This window comes from Sceloporus occidentalis, unplaced genomic scaffold, assembly GCF_023333645.1.
Source record: "Sceloporus occidentalis isolate IW3139 unplaced genomic scaffold, rSceOcc1.0.p SCAF_5, whole genome shotgun sequence".
Taxonomy (NCBI): Eukaryota; Metazoa; Chordata; class Lepidosauria; order Squamata; family Phrynosomatidae; genus Sceloporus; species Sceloporus occidentalis.
In genome coordinates, this window is record NW_028316985.1 from 65913007 (window position 1) to 65932603 (window position 19597).

General features: G+C 39.6%; 1 protein-coding gene across 5 annotated transcripts in view; it reads right to left on the reverse strand.

Annotated features, from left to right (window-relative positions):
• Positions 1–19597, reverse strand: part of DOCK4 (dedicator of cytokinesis 4) — a 311504-nt gene that overhangs the window by 113824 nt on the left and 178083 nt on the right. For all 5 annotated transcript variants that reach the window (XM_089524305.1, XM_089524307.1, XM_089524306.1 and 2 more), the window contains exons 13-14: positions 13767–13892; positions 386–510 (exon numbers count right to left, since the gene is read on the reverse strand). In XM_089524305.1, the coding sequence (XP_089380431.1) occupies positions 386–510; positions 13767–13892 (251 nt within the window). The remainder of the gene's footprint in view (positions 1–385; positions 511–13766; positions 13893–19597) is intronic.

Below are 19597 nucleotides of genomic sequence, written 5' to 3' on the forward strand. Positions count from 1 at the left end.
CATTAAGAATTTTTAAGACAGCTATTGTCATCGAGTTTTCTGAAGAATAATAAATGCTGTCTGCAGTCTATCCTAAGCGCAATTACTTTAGATTAAACTGCACTAGATACTGGAAAGGTACTTGTAAGAATCTTCATATTTAAGATGTTTCTTTGATAATAAATGAAAGAAGTAATTGTCACTCCCCAGCAAGAAGGTAAAATTAACAGCTAGTCTGGCATGACTGAGCCTCTGCCTCTCACTTCAAAACAATTCCAGGTCCCTGTCATCCCCCTTCTCCCCTGTCTCCCTCTTCTAGAACCTCCCAGTTGTCCCCAACTACATAAGGTGACCATTTGGAATAAAGTATAGAGAAGGCGAAGAAGAAAGTTTGGATAGATGTTACCTTTAAAATTTGACCACCACAGTCCACAATGTACATTGTTATTTCCACATTCCGGGCCACACTTTTCCCTCCTTTTTCAAACTCCCCTCTTTCTATTGTGATATACAAATCATTTCTCATTTCACCTATAGGAAATGGACAAAAAGAGTTGAAAGTTTACTGAAGCAGAAACAATATAGGCTCAATCCTTAATTTAAAATTTTAAAAAATTAAAAATCAACAACAAAAAGCCCCAAAATAAGCCCACCAAGTTAATACACCTGGTACACCTTCTTCAATATCCATGTGGATTTCACTATTTCTAAAGCATGGAATTAAACACAACTCGCTGAAAATAAATGAATCAAGTTCACAGTACAATTTTATATCTGTATTATGAGAGTTACATTATTACAACATGAGCACTTTAGGACAACATTTGAGAGGCAACTATCCCTATCATATGTCCATTGTTGAGGGCCTCGCAAAGTGCTTTTATACTGTTTATATGAAGTGGACAGGAAAGAGTGATGGTATCACGTTGTTTCTCTTACATGACTGTTCATAGCATCTTTCCCACATGGGTGCTATGGAGAAATAGTTATTTCACATCATTACCGATGTCTGATGGCAGCAGACTTTCTAGCGAGGCTGTAGGTGCAACTATTACTTTCCATGGTACTGTGAGTACAGCTGTGAGTAGAACTGGTATTTACAGTTATTCTACTGATGCCATTCCTGCTGTGAATGTATTTGACTGTGTCTGTGTTACATCAGCATTAGTCCCGACACACCTAAAAAATCCAGGGGTTTGTAGTTTGGTGACCTATTAAGAGTTCACTAACAGAAAATTCTAAATGCCTCTTCTTAAATAGCAGTTCTTGGATTCCATAGGATGCAACCTTGGCAGTGAAAGTGGAATGACAGCACTACAAGTGTGTAGTGTGAAAAGGTCTCTGATATAATGTCAGAATAGCTAATTGATTAAAATTTGTTTAATCAGATAATCTAATGAAAGTGTGCATGCTTCAGAAAGATAATTCCTTCAGAATCATAACTCCAAGATCATGTAACCTAAATGCTTGAAATTTGACATCTGAAGTAGGGGACCAAGGAGTGTGTATGATCATTTAATTTTGTAAAATTCATTGGTATTTAAACCTGCAACACCATCATCAATCACTAGATGGCAAACAATCCCAAACAGTCTTAATCAATATATAGTTTTGCAATCAATATTGTAAGTCAGAGAAAAACAGTTAATGAATCAAAGCTAAATGCTTCTCTCTGCTGAGGGGCAAGCACAAATCATAAACATGGAGTTGCTGGTCTCCTCTGTATGGAGCTATAGCAGTGCACTATGGCAGGAGGCACCCCTAGAAGTGCCAGAAGGCATGGCTTCACATATATATAACTTGCCTGAAGACTTCACGGCAGCCAACTAATGGCTACTCCAACCTTTTTTCATCAGTGCAAAGCTGGGTGCTTTTGCTTATTATATCATAAAAGGCATTATGATTTGTTTAAAAAAAACTTGTAGCAAATTGCTTTTTATACTTTTCAGAAGTATTTTGAAATCAAACGCAAGACAGGAACAATCTGTACATTAGAGACTGGTTCCTAATTTTAATGTATTGAGCGGGGGAACCAGAACCATTTTAATTAATGTTTCAAATAACATTTAAAAAACTATGAATGTTACATTTAAAGACAGAAATCAAGCAAGATTCATTCAACCTGCCAATTAATTCATATTCCATTCTTCCTGTTACTCTGTCATAGTCCTACTAGATTTTAAAGATGATTCATTCATCTGCAGATGCAAAAGTGTAAAATATTTCAAACTGGAGTACAAATGATTAAAGTGAATTGATTTGCTAATCTTCATTTGCTAATGTAGACATGGAGAGATTTATAAAAAAAAAAAAATAGCCAGATATGCCCATATGAACATCCAGTCAGTGAGAAGGCATTGGTGTTGCCTATCTTGTGGTTAGAGCAAAAAATCAGTTCCATACTCTTTAGCTCCATATTTAAGGGTCACTTCAAAACCAGCATTCCACTTTTTAAAAAGCAAAAGGCCTCTGATATGTTTTAGTCACAATAGGTTATCTTAATTTATGAACATCTCCTTTATTTTGTGGTAAAACATTTAAAAACTATAGCCTATGTGCAACGTGGCATTGAAGATTTCCATACCAGGCATAAATGTGGCTCAAACGTTGCTGAAATGTCCTGAAAAGGTGGCGGAAGCACACATGTCTGAACGCTATGCGTGCTCCCTCCATCATCATTCAATCGTTGCTCCCTCCTTTGCATCCCTGAATCATTCCTGGGGACCGGATTTGCGTTCATAGGAAATCTGCTCCCCTTGCGATGATTCTGGGACACTAGAGGGAGCCACGTTTCCCTGACAATGAAGATTTTCATACCTGGCATAAAGGTGATTCAAACATTTCTGAAACATCCTGAAAAGGTAGAGGAAGGGCACGTGTTTGAATGCCAGGCGTGCTTCCTTAATCGTCATGGAAACTTGGCTCCCTCCTTTGCATCCCTGAATTGTTCCTGGGGACCAGATTTGCATTCATAGGAAATCTGCTCCCCTTGCAACAATTCTGGGACGCTAGAGGGAGCCACGTTTTCCTGACATTTTCATATCTAGCGCATGTCTGAACTCCAGGCACGCTTCCTTTATCATCATGGAAATGGAAATGGAAATCTGCTCCTCTTGCGACAATTCTGGGATGCTAGAGGGAGCCACGTTTCCCTGACATTTTCATATCTAGCGTGTGTCTGAACGCCAGGCACGCTTCCTTTATCATCATGGAAATGGAAATCTGCTCCGCTTGCGACAATTCTGGGACACTAGAGGGAGCCACGTTTCCATGATGATTAAGGAAGCCCATCTGGTGTTCAGACACACACCCTTCCTACACCTTTTCAGGACGTTTCAGAGATGTTTGAGCCACCTTTATGCCAGGTATGAAAATCTTTGATTAAGGAAGAGATACTAACATTTAGACATGCACACTTCTGCCATGTTTTGAGGACATTTCAGCGACGTTTGAGCCACGTTTAGGTATGAAAATCTTCATTGTTAGTACAGTGCTAGTACAAAGGAACTTTCTTCCCATCTGCATCCACTGCTCCCCACATCCCTGCCTCAAAACATGCTGGGGGGTGAGATGTTACCAGACATCTAGAGGAGATTGCTGGGGTGCAGAGGAGGTTGCAGCTTTGGCAGAATCCTGCTGTTCCATCAGCAGAAATCCAGAACTGAACCCTTTCCTCTATGATAAATCAAAGCCATCTTGACATTCCCCTCTTTTGGTAAGACTACACAGTAAAGATTGTGCATGTTGCTTCAAGTGTAATGCAACAAGTGTGAGGATGGCAGTCCTGAGGCCAATTATGTTTCTGGGTACATGTACACAGTATGTACACAGATGCAATCAACACAAATAATAGTCTACACACTGTCTGTATGCTTTTCTAGTTGAGTGCCTCTCTTGGTTGTAAATGAAACATATTTCAAAACAAGAGATAGGAACATAGATAACTGGATATCTTTTGTTAGTTACCCATTTATTCCTTTTTTAAAAAAAGCTGGAATGGTGTGAATGAGTGTCTTATCAGAAAAGAAATAAACAAACTCTGAAAAATTAATGCTTCAGAAATAATATAAAACTGCCTAAATACTCTGCCAATTATAAAGACATCTTTCTAGAAACAATATTTTTGAGAGTAAAGTTTTTAAAAAATACTTTACAGAGAAATCACGAATAGTTCACAATAATGCACAGATTTTCACCAAACAACTATCTACCCATTTATATTGACATCAATGGCTTCTTGGAATTTCATCGTTGTTTTTTTTAATAGAAGATGGAAGCACAACTGATTCTTATTATTATTATTAACTTTTATTTATAAAGCGCTGTAAATTTACACAGTGCTATACATACAATCTTTTAGTTAGACAGTTCCCTGCCCTCGGGCTTACAATCTAAGAAGACATGACACAAAAGGAGAAGGGAGTAGTGGTGGGGAATGGAATCAGGTCCAGCAGTTCTCCACCTCCGAGGCCTGGACCAAGGCAGATGGACTAGAGGAAGTGCTTCAACTCAGGTCTGGTTTCCTTTGAAATGTGAATGACATTGTCAGCGCAACTGCTGGGGTCCAACAACCCTTGTCAGCAACTCAAACGAGTCCTGGGGTTAAGCCAGACCCTTGGAGAAGAGCTGGCAAATTTCCAGAAGCCGAAGCGTGGCTCCCAGAGTCCAATTGGGATGACAGCAACTGGATGTCTTCCAGGAACTGCAGCAATGCAGGAACCTCCAGGGACACACAGCAAACCGATGCTGTAGCTTCTTCTGATAAACCACCAGAGAAACAGAAGTCCCCAAAGTGCTCTTTATTCACAGTGCTATTATACAAAACTAGATCTCTCAAACTCCACAACATACCAATCCAACTCCTACTTCAAACCCACACCACACCCTTGCAACCCCTGGGTTTATATAGACTCCAGACCATGTGGTCTCCCAAACCCAGTGAGTTCAGGTGTGTAGCCATGTCATGTGTCTCCTGTGCAATCCAGACACATGTTTCATCATCCATGGCTATGTGCACTTGGCCAGTGAAGTGTTCTTGGCCCAATGAGCATCAGCTGTGGATGATCAGCCTTGCCACTGTGCTGAATGCTCATGGCCCAACACACACACACACACACATCAAGCATTTCCCTGTGTGCTGTGTTTTAACCCTTCAAATCCTGACAGACATAACCTCTTACTTTGTCTCTATTTAGTTCCTTCACCAGCATTTATAACATACACTGCTGTTTGAAAACTCTGAAAGAGAAACAAGGGAAGTCTTTCTGGAACTAACAAGCATCTCAGGTCAGAACCCTCTCAACAACAACTGACTGGTAAACAAATATCTCAACACTGAGAATGGAATTTAAGTCATTGTTTAGTCAGTGACAGATAGAAATTGCACAGGTTTATTGTCACTTGACTGGTTACCTGCACTGTACAAATTGCTTCCAGCAGAGCAGAGGATGTAAAACAGAAGCCATTGATTTTTCTCCAGGATCAGGAACATGTCATGGGTCTGTCTAGATAAAGAAGTCAGTAACACTAAAGGCACCAGATCCCGTCTGATCTTGGAAGGTAAGGAGGGCTGGATAGGAGACAGGCAATGCATACCAGTTTGTTTGTTTTTAAATTTATATACCGCTATTCCAAAGATCATAGCGGTGAACAGCAAGTAAGCTAATGAGCAAGTAAGGTGGCCCAACTAAAAGTTTTTCCAGTACTGGGTGTTACCTGGTACTGGGGGCACGACTTCCGCCCTCTGGGGGAGGGACTTCTGGGGTGTGACATCTCCCCCCCCCCCATGCCTTTCCCAGCCTCCAGCTATCTCTGGAGAGACACGTGCCTGTTCCTCCTTCTCCCCCTGAACCTTTCCCAGTTTCCAGCTGCATCCAGAGAGGCAGCCAGAGTCTAGGAAATGTCTGGGAGGAGAAGAAATAGGTGTGTGTGCCTGTTCCACCTTCTTTCCACTGAATGCTGGACCAAATGGTGTCACCTGCCATATGTTCGCTGTCACAGACCTAGGACCAATCTGTTATGGTCACATGGTATTACTAATTCTAAAATTAATGAGTCTTAGGGCCCGAACAGACTGTCCAAAATAAAGCGGCTTCGGGCCACTTTGGAAGTGTGCTGTTTAAATTATGCATGGCCTGTTACAGACTGCCAAAATAAAGCTGCTTCGGGTCTCTTTGGAGGTATGCTATTTAAATGATGCATGGATCCTAAGAGTCTGGAGGTCGCACCAAAGCCACATTCTATTCCTAAGCACCGGAGTGCAGCTTTTGGTGCAGCTTCCAGATTCTTAGGATGCATGCATCATTTAAACAGCATACCTCCAAAGAGACCCGAAGCAGCTTTATTTTGGCAGTCTGTAACAGGCCCATGTGTCTTAAGAGGCTGGAGGCCACGCGTCAAAGCCACGCTCCAATCCTAAGGACTGGAGTGCAGCTTTGGTGCAGCTTGTGGCCTTTTAAGATGCATGTGTCATTTAAACAGCATACCTCCAAAGTGACCCGAAGAAGCTTTATTTTGGAGAGTCTGTTCAGGCCCTTAGTTAAGCAAAAATACTTTTGTTATGTCTGAGCAGCTGCCTCCACTAATAAAGAACATGGGTGCAGATAGCTGCTTTCTGCTCCTGATTACTGTTTTCTAATATCTCACTGTCACAAGAAATGTGTATGTCCCTGTGCCAGAACAAGCCTGACTATGCCTTTCTTCTGTTGTTTATATTGGGTAGACAAGACAGTATCCACAGATACCACTTCATTTATGGGACCTAGTCACACCACACAATTGTAGTGCTATTGTTCCAGTTTAATTATGATGATTCTATCCTATGGAATCCTGGGATTTGTAGTTCGGTGAAGCACTGGAGTGCTCTGGCTGGGAATTCTAAACAGTTCTACCTAAATGCCCAACCCAGGATTCCATGGGATGTCGCTGTGGCAGTTAAAGTGGAATGCAGCACTAGCACTATGTAGTGTGAATAAGTTCCAAGACAAGTTCCAGGATGGTTTTCTTCCCTGCCACTTTTATATTACCCAATATGTAGCCACCTTAAATAGAAGGGTATGCATGTGTGTGTGTTTGTGTTGTGTGACATAAAGGGACATATGTGTACTGTTTCTGACTTATTGTGACCCTATCACAGGGCTTTCTTGACAAAAATTGTCCAGAGGAATTTGCCCTTGCCTTCTTCTGAGGGCAAGAGAGCATGACTTCACTAAAATCACCCAGTGGAGTCCATTATAGAAGATATGCTATCATAGCCACCAGTTCTCAGTGTTAAGATAGATTCAGTCTCAGCAGCAAAACTTCTTTAATCCTCTTTAAATATAATTCTGTTAGTGAGACCTGGGGTGCACTGGTTGAACAAGAAGGCCTCTACATAATTCTCCACTGAACCCCAGGAATATCATACTTGCTATTCTCTATTAGTTTTGTGGAGCATCATTGATCACAGTTAGCTGAATGTGGCCTAAGATCCTTCTCAAATTGAAAAGAGTTCCCCACCCATGCTGCAGAGAAGATAGAAGAAACGCCTGATATCTATCTCCACATTATTTAGTCTAATTTTCCATTCTGCCAAAGAAGCAAGACAGGAATCAAATGCAGTTATAATCTGAGCACTTTATTCTCCCTGTCACTCCAGACTCACCCTTTTATTGCCACAATTCTCATTGCAGCAAATGAATCAAGGTCACAAGAGAAAAGAAACAATGGAGAGGGGCAGGTAAAATAAAAGCAATTATGTGTTTATTGAACCTACTGAGCCAAGTGTGGCCAGACTATGTTCATGTGCTACTTTCATTTAGGAGAGATTTAGCTTTCTGGCATACACGAGGAGGCTTTATTTTTTAAGAGTATTAAAAAAAAGGAGCTGAAACAGAATATATTCCTTACTGTTCCATTACACATTTTATGTTTATATTTCAGGTCTGATTTACTTAACTATTCAATTTTGAACTTATTTTCAGTTGATAACAGAAAACCCTTTGCAACAAATAATAATCATCATCATCATCCCGCCTCTCCTATAAGATCGAGGCAGCATCTAGTAAAAAGCAAATAAAAGGCTTCTAATTCAATTTAAACACTTTGCAATCATCATCAACAACAACAACAAAAACTATTTCCTGAAAATACTAAAGAACATTACTGTTATGAGAACAGTACTAGACTGTGTCAAGCAAAGGTATGAATTTCTCAGTGCTCATAAAGTGACCACGAAACCTGTTAGAAATCTAATAGTACAGGAAAAGAGGCTGAAATGAGTGTTCTGCCTGTGGCATGTGAGTGTGCAGGAGAGAATATCTGGCCATTTCCAATGGAGCCAGCAAAGACAAAACAATTTGAGTTTCACCAGATGGTTAAACAAGATGTCATTCATGCAATCAGCAATTCTGTGGATGGATTTTAGCAACAAACAGCAGGATCAAGGACCTGGAAGGGGGTCAGCCTGTACTCAAAAAAAGCTCCCATTTGTGCAAATGAGCGTAAGTGATCTAGTGGTATAGTCTAACTCCCTGTTATGGTCAGAAGTTTAAAATGGATATGTTGTACTTTTAAATATTTTAATTATCAGTTGGTTTTTTGTTTTTGTTTTTACATTGGAGAGCCAGTGTGGTATAGTGCTTTTAATGTTGGACTATGACACTAGAGTCCAGGCTTCAAATTCCAGCTCAGCCACGGACACCCACTGGATGATCTTGGGCAAGTCACCCTCTCAGGAAGGAGATTATCACCCAGGAAATCCGTGCCGGGATAGATGCAGTTTGTAACCGTCTGGAACAGGATTTTCTTGTTCTTGAAAAGCTGCCGGAGAAGCCTGAGTTGGATACGGGCTGCATACTGCCCAGCTTCTCAGTTGTGCAATAACATCCATTCCAGATGGTTACAACCTGCGTCTATCCCAGCATGGATTTCCTGTGCATAATCTCCAAAGGCAAAAGCAAATTTCCTCTGAACAAATCTTGCCAGAAAAATTCTGTCATAGGTTTTTGCTTTAAGGTTGCCACAAGGCAAAAATAAACTGAAGGCACACAACATCAGCAGCAACCTTTTCTATATTCTTTACATTGTTTTAATCATATAAATAATTTAACATATACCTGTATAACTCATATTCCCATTGAAACATTTTTTACTTATTTTGTAAGCTGCCTTGCATCACTGGGAGAAAATGAGATATTTGTTGTTAACTGCCCTCAAGTTGTCACTGAATCATGGCAACCAGGTAGATGAGACACCTCCAAAAAACCCTGCCCTGCTTCAACTACTCTGCTCAGGACTTGTAGATTCAGACTCGTGACCTCCCTAACTGAGTCTAGCCATGTGGCACAGTCTTCCTCTCTTTCTACTACCCTCTATCTTTCCTAGCATTATTGCCTTTTCTAATGAGTCCTGCCTTCTCATGATGTGGCAAGCATGATAGCCTCAATTTGACCTCCTTGGAATGAAGATCTTTATCTTCATGTATAGTTGCTTTAGGTAATTCCCACTTACACTAATACTTTGAAGAAAAAGAACAAGCCAGTGTGGTGTAGTGATTGAAGCACTGGACCATGACTGGAGAGCAGGGTTCAAATCCCTGCTCAGTCATGAAAACTCACTGGGTGACCTTGGGCAAGTTACAGTCTCTCAACCTCAGAGGATGGCAATGGTAAACCCTGCTAGCAATAGCAAGTACATTTCCATATCTCTGCACTTAAGCACTCCCTAAACGGTTTACAAAGTGTAAGCAAATTGCCCCCAACAATCCGGGTACTCATTTTAGCGACCTTGGAAGGATGCAAGCCTGAGTCGAGTTTGAGCCCTTCCACTGGTATTGAACTCGCAACCTTATGGTGTGTGAGTGAGTGGTTTCAGTACAAGTATTTAACCACGGCGCCACCAGGGCTCATATAAGTTGAACAAGTAAAGAAATAAAATGCAGCCTTGCCTGACCCCTTTGCCAATTGGGAACTATTCTGTTTTTCCATGTTCTGTTCCAAAAATAGCCTCTTGTCCTAAATACGGATTTCACATCAGTTTGTAGCTCAATATGAAATACATATATACATGCAGATGCAGGGACCCACACTGGGATCACAGAAGAGGGGAAACGATTGAAAAAAAAAAGGTCCTCTTTGCCAGAACAGGGCTCTTATATCTGTTATCTGCTTTTTAGAAGCCATTCACACCCTTGCTGATTGCTTGAATGGTTTCGCATTTAGTTTTGCCCTCAGGCCCTCCAAGCCCCCCATATGAAATAATTAACTATGGTTTCTTCATTAATCATTTCAAGTCGTTGCTATTTTGTTACTAATAGTATAGAATCATATGCATATCTTAAATTGTTGATGTTCTTTCCTACAGTTTTATGCCTCTTTCCTCCAAGTCTTATCCTGCTTTACCTATAATATGTTCAGCATGCAAATTAAACAGATAGGGGATAAAATACAGCCTTGCCTGATCCCCTAGCCAGCTGGAAACCATTCAGTTTCTCCATATTCTGTCCTGTCAATAGCCTCTAGTCCTGAATACAGGTTACACATTAGGACAATCAAATGTTGTGGCATACCCATTTCTCACAGGGAGAACCACAGTTTTTCACTATCTATAAATCTATCTATATATTATTTGCTATAATCTATAAAGCAAAGGCTGATTTTTTTTTCTTGAAATTCTTTGGCTTGCTCCATTATCCAACAGCTGTTTGCAATACAATTCCTAGCACATCTTCCTTTCCTTAACCCAGCTTGGGTTTGTTGCAGTATTTTGAGCATGACTTTGCTTGCATGGGAGATTAGTGAAATGGTTTGTTGGTTTCTGCAATTCCAGGTGTCTCCTTTCTTGAGGATTAAATGTATATTGAGCATATCCAATCTGTGGGCCATTGTTTTGTTTTCATATCTGTTGACAGATTTTGGTTAGAACTAGAAGAGAATTAAAACCACTAGAGTACATCCTTTCTCTGTAGCTTGAAGCAGCTCCATCTGTTTCTAATGATTTATTTTTCCCAAGTGCTTTGAGTGCAGCTTCAACTTCACTTTCTAAAATTGGAGGTTCATCTTCAAATGGTTCTTCCTTGAATTAATCTGTTGTTTAAATTTTCCTCTGATTTGTTGCATCTTGTAGAAGAGGTCTCTTGTCCTTCTTTTTTTGTTGTCATGTTCTATTTCTCCAATAGTTGGATCCCTTGCTGGAAGTCAAGAGACCTGACAAATTCATTCACGTGCTGATGTGTTAAGAGTACCATATTGCACTCTATAAGGAATTACCTTTAAATGATCCAGAAACTTTAAATCTCAAAATGCTGCTAATGAATTATAATAAAAATTAATTATGGTAGGAATGATTTCATTTCACTCCAATTGGCTAAAAACAAAATCACAGTCATATCTCATGAATGTTTACTTAGAGATATGTTGAGTGGGCCTTACTGCTGGGAAAGTAGGCACAGTTGTTAGCCAGAAGGAACTTGAAGGAGAAAAATGAAAATTATAGTGAATATCAGGTAATGTACTTTGTATTACATTATAGATAGATAGTTAGATCCCCAAGGCATCATTTATGTGTTCCTAATTTGGATCTAATCTCCAAATCAAAAGCCTTTTAAAACAAATAGTGGCAGACTAGAAATTAATTGAAATGTAATAAAATACTTTCCTTTTAACCTTTTTGATAGACTAGCCCAACCAAATACTTAGACTCAAAGAACAAAGGACCTGATTTCTGATGGAGCCTGTTTTCTGGTGAAAATGCTTCCCTGTAGATGGTGCTCACATCCAGCAACTGAACTATGTTGTGTTGCTTAATTACACAGATTCCTCATCAGAAAAGCAAAATATATGCTACTATTGTTAGAGAATGGTGTCTCTCCCCAACCTCTTAAATTTCTTTTTGTTATCCTTTCAGAAGGTTAAAAGTGGAATTTGGAATGAGTAAACTCACAGAAACTAAGGTAGATATAGGTAATCTTCTCTCCATGGACGATTGGAAAGTGACTAGAAATTAATGCTGGAGGTATCAGCAAGCACTACTTTTCAAAGCCCTTTACATTCCAGATAAAACAGTGTGCTATTGGTGGGAACAAAAAGACACACTTCTATTTTATTTTATTTTTCTATATTGTATGGCTGTGATTAGCAACATGAAATTCCTAAGTAATATGATAAGAAAGGAACTATGCAATAAAAAATCTCATTCATAGTACTGAAGACAGAACAAAAGCTGTGTGGTATCCAATCAAAAGCATGAAGCCAATTATTGAGCTGATGAAATACCATGTTGAAATCTATATTTAAGAAAAATCTGTCACAGCTCTGAGCAGCTGAAGTCCACCAGTGGTTGGCTAGCTACACACTGTTTGCTAGTGATGTACATTTTCACAGTGGCAAAGAGCGCTATTTTGTCTCACAATGGGAAGTCAAAAGAAAATAAAAATTATAGCAGTCAGAGAAAAATGTGACAATGACCAGCAGAGAGTTGCTATATCATATGCTGCTAGCAGGAACGGATGCGAACTTAATGGGGATGCCTGACATTCAGTAAAAAGCTGTCACTCCTTAGCATTGGTTATATCAGTATCCAGTCTGCTTGACAATATTATTTCAGATTACCAGAGAAACCAGAAGAAAGCTAGGAGGAGTTGGGGCTTTGAACAAAATGAAGATGAGCATTTGAATCCGAGTCAAAGTTCATGCCTGTTTGACTCAGAGCAAATAAGGAATGGGATGGCATCTTCAGTGTGTTATGTTTTGTGAAACATAACACACACTCTTTCTCTTTTTTACTACTCTATTGCAGGGCAATAGGGACACCGCGGCTTAGCAGTTAAGATGCCAACTCTAACGACTGCAAGGTCACCAGGTCGGCAGTTCAAGACCCAAGCCCATGTGCTGGAGTGAGTTAGTCCCAGCTTCTGCCAACCTAGCAGTTCAGAAACATGTAAAAGTATAAGTAGATAAATAGGTACTACTTTGGTGGGAAGGCAACAGTATTCCATATAGTCATGCTGAGAACATAACCATAGAGTTGTCTTTGACAACACTGGCTCCCTTGGCTTAGCAATGGAGATGAGAACCAGCCCCTACAATCAGACACGACTAGACAATCTTGTCAAAGGAGAAACATTTACCCTTTCTATTGCAAGGCAGAGGAGCTTGACCTTTGGTAATGGGGTGAACATGGGCTATATAAATTAAGTGAAAGTTTTAACAATCTAACGATTCATGACTGCTGGTAAGAAATAATCAGGTTCGGCCAGAATCAAATCAGACCCAGGAATTGATTCTAGAGATTTTGCATGTTGTTCTGGATAGATTAATTTAGTAATATTTGTAACCTTTGATACTTGCAATGGGCATAAACCTAAACAACATAAAATAAGAAAGGTCTGAGCAGTATAAGAAATGAATTCTCCTTGGTTGCAGCATGTTAAGCAAAAATATTTCAGTTACACCCTATAAAATATGCATTAGATTTTTAAAATCCACAAGATTATCTATTAACAATTTCAGGTGTAATAGTCTCAAAGACCAGGTGTAGGGACTTTGGTCTCATGCCAATATTTGCTTTGACTGGACTGGATGATTTATAACTAACACACCACCCCTTAGGTGATTCCCAGAGGTAAAATTTCCAAAATTCTTACCATGCAGACCACATACTGCATGATCTCTTAAATCAAGATGCTTTGAGTATTTTAGTTCCTAACTAATTCTTTCATAGATACATGTCTAAGTCTTAAATGTTCTATACCTCTATCTATTATCCATCCATCCATCCATCCATCCATCTCACATCCTTCTTTATCCTACCTGGCATGATAATATTGGAAAAGCCCAGCTTTCTTGTTACTGAGACTCCATGAGTAAACATGGATGTGTAGTCCCTTCTGATTTGTTCAATGTCCCCATGTAGCAATTGAAGAGAGACAGCCAGCCCTATAGAAGGAAAAAGGGGGAAACAGAGATGAGAACCATATACTGCATACAAGAATAGCATATATCTCATAGTGGCATTTATTCAGAAGCACTTGAATCTTTCTTCAAGAGAATCAGGAAAATAACACATATATTCACAACAGAAAAAGATATCCTGGGCAGCGTCTAGACAGTCCAAAAATAACCAACATCTTTGTTCTCGGGACTGTCCTGAAAGGGAGAGGACCCAAAACAGAACAGCAAGAACTGAACATGCTTAGTGGTCAAAAAGTGATAGCTAGCTCTTGGGAAAGAAAGGGGAAATTGGGTGGAAGAGAAAATAGACCAGAGTGCCCTGGAGGAGGGAAGGTCACACTAGGTTGGACATAATAGAAACACTTTATATTGCATTTTCTTTCAAAATGACCCCTTAATTCTCACTTTTGATTCTCTCAATTAGTCAGATGAGGAATAGATCAGGAAGGTTCTCGTGAACATCAGAAAGGTTATTCCAGACTACATCCAGATACATATGGGGCTGAGCTTGTACACACATCACTAGTTCCCATTCCTCTGTGTCAGCATACTCTTTAATACAAGAAAAGATGAGTGCGCTCATCTACACGGGCCACTTAATCCAGGGCCAGTCAGAAGCATTATGCTCTGGACTGGCCCTGGATCAACAATGATGGTAGGCACATGCACTGGACCAAATTTGGTGTGATGCTTTATTGTTGTTCACCTGGGCCAGCTGGCCAACACCGCATCAGTTTCACTGTTCCATCCCATTTTTCAGAGTCACCACCACTGCTTTCTTATGAGTTCCTCAAAGCTGATCCAGCAGTCCTCACAGTCACAAGAACCAGAGCCACTCTGGGATTTCCTGAAAACCCTGAGGTTTTTCCATGACTTTGCTTATTTCATAGCAAAACCAGATTAAGGGCTGAAAATTACAGATCCTTCCCAAAAATAGCCATAAATTGTAAAGACTGATAGCAAAAGCTTTGGGGTGAGTACAGCATTTTTCACCAGTATAGACAAGCCCTTTGTGTCAAAACTTTTCAAAGGATTTGGACAGACATAAATATCAGTGGCTGATACACTTGAGAGCTACAGCAACTCCACCTACTTGGCACAAACTCTAGTTTGCAGTAAGAAAAACAGGACTAGGCAATTCTTTCTTTGCTCTCTTAAAACCCTAAATATTCTTAAACACTTGCAGCTAAGACAGTAAGTCCACATATAATTTCATGGATGTTCCTAACTCAGAAAATACCAGACTTCATCCACTGTAGTGGGTGTACCTCTAAAGAATATTCCTAAAAACTGGGGTAAAACACTGGCCCTCAGATAAGCAATGATGACCTCTAAAGTCCCATGAAGGGCACAATCAGTCCTCTTGCTACAGATGAGGGCCTTTATCGGGGGAGGCAATCCCTCACTATTTTTAGGCTCAGAACATTACCATAAGAAATTTGTTCTTTCCGCAACCATGCTAGTTACAGGAAACAGAAACATACTGGTTTGGGAGTAGCTATCTAACACATCTCTGCAATAGCATAACCAGGGCTGTTTCTGCTACTGATGGTCCCTTGGGTACTCTTCCACATGCCCCCTTACCCTGCCTCCCTGCCCTATGGCTTCCTCAGTATGTCTTTCAGAGTTATTTTACTTTATTTTTATTTTTAATACAGTTTGGAGTTCTGCTAATGTGATTTAAGTTTTTAAAAGAGAAAGAAAATAGAGGAAAAATGTAAAGTAAATCAGCCTGCTTGGGAATAGCAAGGAGGAGGGCGAACGGGGGACAGGAGAAGATACTGACACCATATGACTGTTAATATTGGAACTGCTGCAGCAGCAACATTTTGCACCTGAGGACTAATGTGACTGAAGTGTGATTGGGAACTTATTGAGAGGTTTTCCCCATCAATGCAAAGGGAGACTCGAACAACGCCAGATATCAAATCAGCAATGGAGATGATGTCGTGTGATAAGTATTGCCAAAGGCGCTATTCTGTAGCTTTAATAGTGGTTTCAAAAACTTGTGTGATAACCTACCCAGACAGGGATTCTTCTCCTCAAAAAGTAGGCTTATGATCCCTTCCTCCTTGAGGAGAAAAAAAGCTTTCTAGACCTGAAAAAAGGTGTGGTGCAGTGAAAAGGTCCCAAAACACAGTGAAATTGCCAGAACTACTTTAGACTTTAGGGGTGCTAAGGGCTATTTGAGGAACAAAAATACTATATAATTAAACCCCAAATTTGGGTTTTGCTGGGAGAAACATGGGTGAGATTCTTCAGAGTTCCACAGATAGGCAGCACCCCACCCAACCCTTGGCAACTGTACATACTTGGATTACATCAACTAACATCAGATCACATGCTTCTGAACTCATTCCCAAAATGTATGTAAATAAAATTTTTCCAGCTTAGTGCTCTCCAGATGTTTCGGACAACTACTCAAATGAGTGCTAGTCCGCAGTGCTAATGGTCAGACATTGTGGGAGTTGTAGCCCAAAACATGTGGACATGTAGTCCAAAACAGCATCACATTAAAAATGCAGATGTAAACAGAAGTGCTGTGCAAGGCACTAGCACTACTGCATATTCCTGAAAGATGTTGGTGGGACTATCCCTTGTTTATTATACATAAATCAAGATGAGTGAATTTTTGCTAAAAAAAAAGCCTCCTCAGAGACTAAGATACATTTGCTTCACAGTCCAATTATTTTGAGGTAGAAGAAATCTGCTAAAATAATAAGATATTCTGCACTGCCTGGTGCCATTTAAACCTGTTATTCTTCCTAAACACTTTAAAGTTCAAGACTTTAAGTCTAATTAGCATTTAAGGACTTCTCCAGCCTCTTTTTTCATGTCTCAGGTTTCCATTGGGGAATTTTATTTTGTCCAGGAAGCTGGAGAATATTAGCGGCAAAAGCAACTTTTAACCTAAGAATTGAAGTTGCTGCCAAGCATTTTAAATTAAACCCCTTTCACTTGTTTAAATATCACATTCCTTGATTGTATGTTGAAGACAGTGTAAGCAGCAGTATAACAGACTCTACCCCGCTTCTGTTTCACAAAGACAATTATTTTGGTACATATAAATAAATGCTGAAACATATTCATTAAATATATAAATAGCATGAATTAAAGGAATGACAGGCATCTATATTGGAAAGTCAGTAACATACACTGTTTTGTGCTTGTGGTTAGTGGAGAAGAGCAGACTTGTGTGATAGACTGAAGTGTGGTATGTAGAGACCCCAATGAATGGTATAGTTACAGGTCACAGATGAAGAAGGATGAGAACTACATAACTGATAAAGACAGAGGACACTGAAGGAGAGTAAGTGTTCAGGAGACAAGAGTTCAGGAGACAAGAAATAGAAGATTTTTATACACTAATATGAACTAATCAAGCAATTGTTGAGCTGCAGACTTCCGGTAATAAGAGAACTGTGAGATCCCTAGTTTTTTTTTGAAAGAAGATTATAATTTAGAACCATGGGACAAAAGATACAAAAAAGGTTCATATATGGTACTATACTTTCACAGAAGGGCTAATGTAGGCTATAAAAAAGCTTTAGAGCAAGACAAAGGCCCCATACAGACAGGCCAAAATAAAGCTGCTTCAAGTCACTTTGGAGGTATGCTGTTTAAATGATGCATGCGTCCTAAGAGTCTGGAAGCCACGCCAAAGCCACGATCCAGTCCTAAGGACTTGAGCACAGCTTTGGCGCGGCTTCTGGACTCTTAGGATACGTGCATCATTTAAACAGCATACCTCCAAAATGACCCGAAGCAGCTTTATTTTGGCAGTCTGTATAGGGTCAAAGAAAACTTTTAAATCCAGACATGTGTGTATATGTGCCTTCAAGTCACCTGTTGACTTATGGTGATACCATGAATTTCATAGGTTTTTCTTATGCAAAAAAAATACTCCGAGGTGGTTTTGCCAGTTCCTTTCTCTGAAATATAGCCTACAGCACCTGGTATTCATTGGTGGTCTCCCGACCAAGTACTAACCAGCGCAGACTATGCTTTGTTTGAAAGATCAGATGGGATCTGATACCTATAGGGTATTGTATCTCACAAGCAAATAACTAGAATTGCAGTGTTAAGGTTAAGATAAAACTGAAGATGGAAAGATGACAGAAGAAAAAAGATGTGCTGGTTGAATGAGCTAGGAGCATAATATCAGGATTTTTCATTAGTTGCACCCAAGTAATACTTTTATGTAGATTGAATAATTGTGTTAAGATGATAGCTAAATAATGTAATCAGAAATGCAAACAACCTCACTCTAGCTGGCCCAAATTAGACTTGGAATGTGATGTGTTGCTGGAGAAAGAGAGTTATGAACAGTCACTGCAAGATCTCCACTGGGGGTTTGTCTAAATGTACAACATGGATGCCAAGGGCATCCTTGTGAGTATAGTTTGTTGTGAGATGGGTTACAACATAATATGTATCTTGAATACATATATTTATGGCTTAACAAAAATGTCTCAGCCTGTGTCTGAAAGAAAGTACATTTTAGCTGATACTGTCACACTAGAAAAGTATGTGCCTGACAGCCCAGTTGCCATTTGAAGAGTGTACATCAACTTCTTCAACAAACAAAGTTTCTTCATGGTCACAAGAGTCATCTCATATGTGGATGGAAATGAATTCCATGAGAATTACAATTCTGTATTCAAATATCCATACTGCATCTTCCAAGACTGCTAATATAACATATCTTGCCTTGGAAGCCAAGAGAATTGTGAAAGCTTACAATAAATTTTGGAGGAACAAATGTATACTCACACAAAAAACATATGCAATTGGAAAGTGTGCAAAAATGTATATTTTTGAAAGATGTGCCTAAACATGGTTTAGACAAGGTTAAAAATGTGCAGAAAATGTGCATGTTAGAAAGACATATACATAATATGTGTACTCTTCAAAAATACATTCACAAAATATTCATGATTAGAAATGCGGGGGGAAAGAGAGTCTCATAACCTGATCTAGAAAGAGGAATTGAATGAGAATAGCAGTGGGAAAACAGAGGGAATGTATAATAAGGGTTTTGCATCATTAGTCGCACAAGCTACTCAGAAAGCAGCAAGTAACAAAGGAGAGATGCTCACATAGATATACACACTTATAAGTAAATGCTCACAGAAAAAATTAGAGATAAAAGCACCTACCATCACCTCTGCCTTTCCCTTGGTTCAAAGTGAAGAGACTTAACTTTGGACCAGCAAGGCAGATTTGGTGACACTTATAGCAACAGCAACAACTTAACTTTGGACCAGCAAGGCAGATTTGGTGGCACTTATAGCAACAGCAACAACTACTTCTCATATGCTCTTAAAGCTTTGAAAGCTTTTGTTCAAAGAGCGAGCAAACCCTCAGCCCCTTTCAAGTGAAATACAGGGATACTTTCATATCCTGACATATCACAGTAGCACCCTCAAGGTAAGTGAGACACAATACCCTCCAAGCAAGAATAATGGTTGCTAAGGCCATATATTCTTAAAAGCATTTCAACTCTCTTTCCAGTTAAGAGCTGGTAAAATCTGAAAGGCCTTCCTGTATTCTGTTGGAGTCCAGTATCCCTTAAGATACAAAGAAATTGACAAGTGAGCCATGTCTCTGAGCCTAATAAATAATGTAAGGAATGTGCATATAAATATTAATAATCTCCAGGTAAATCCCTAGGCCACAGGAATCAGGTA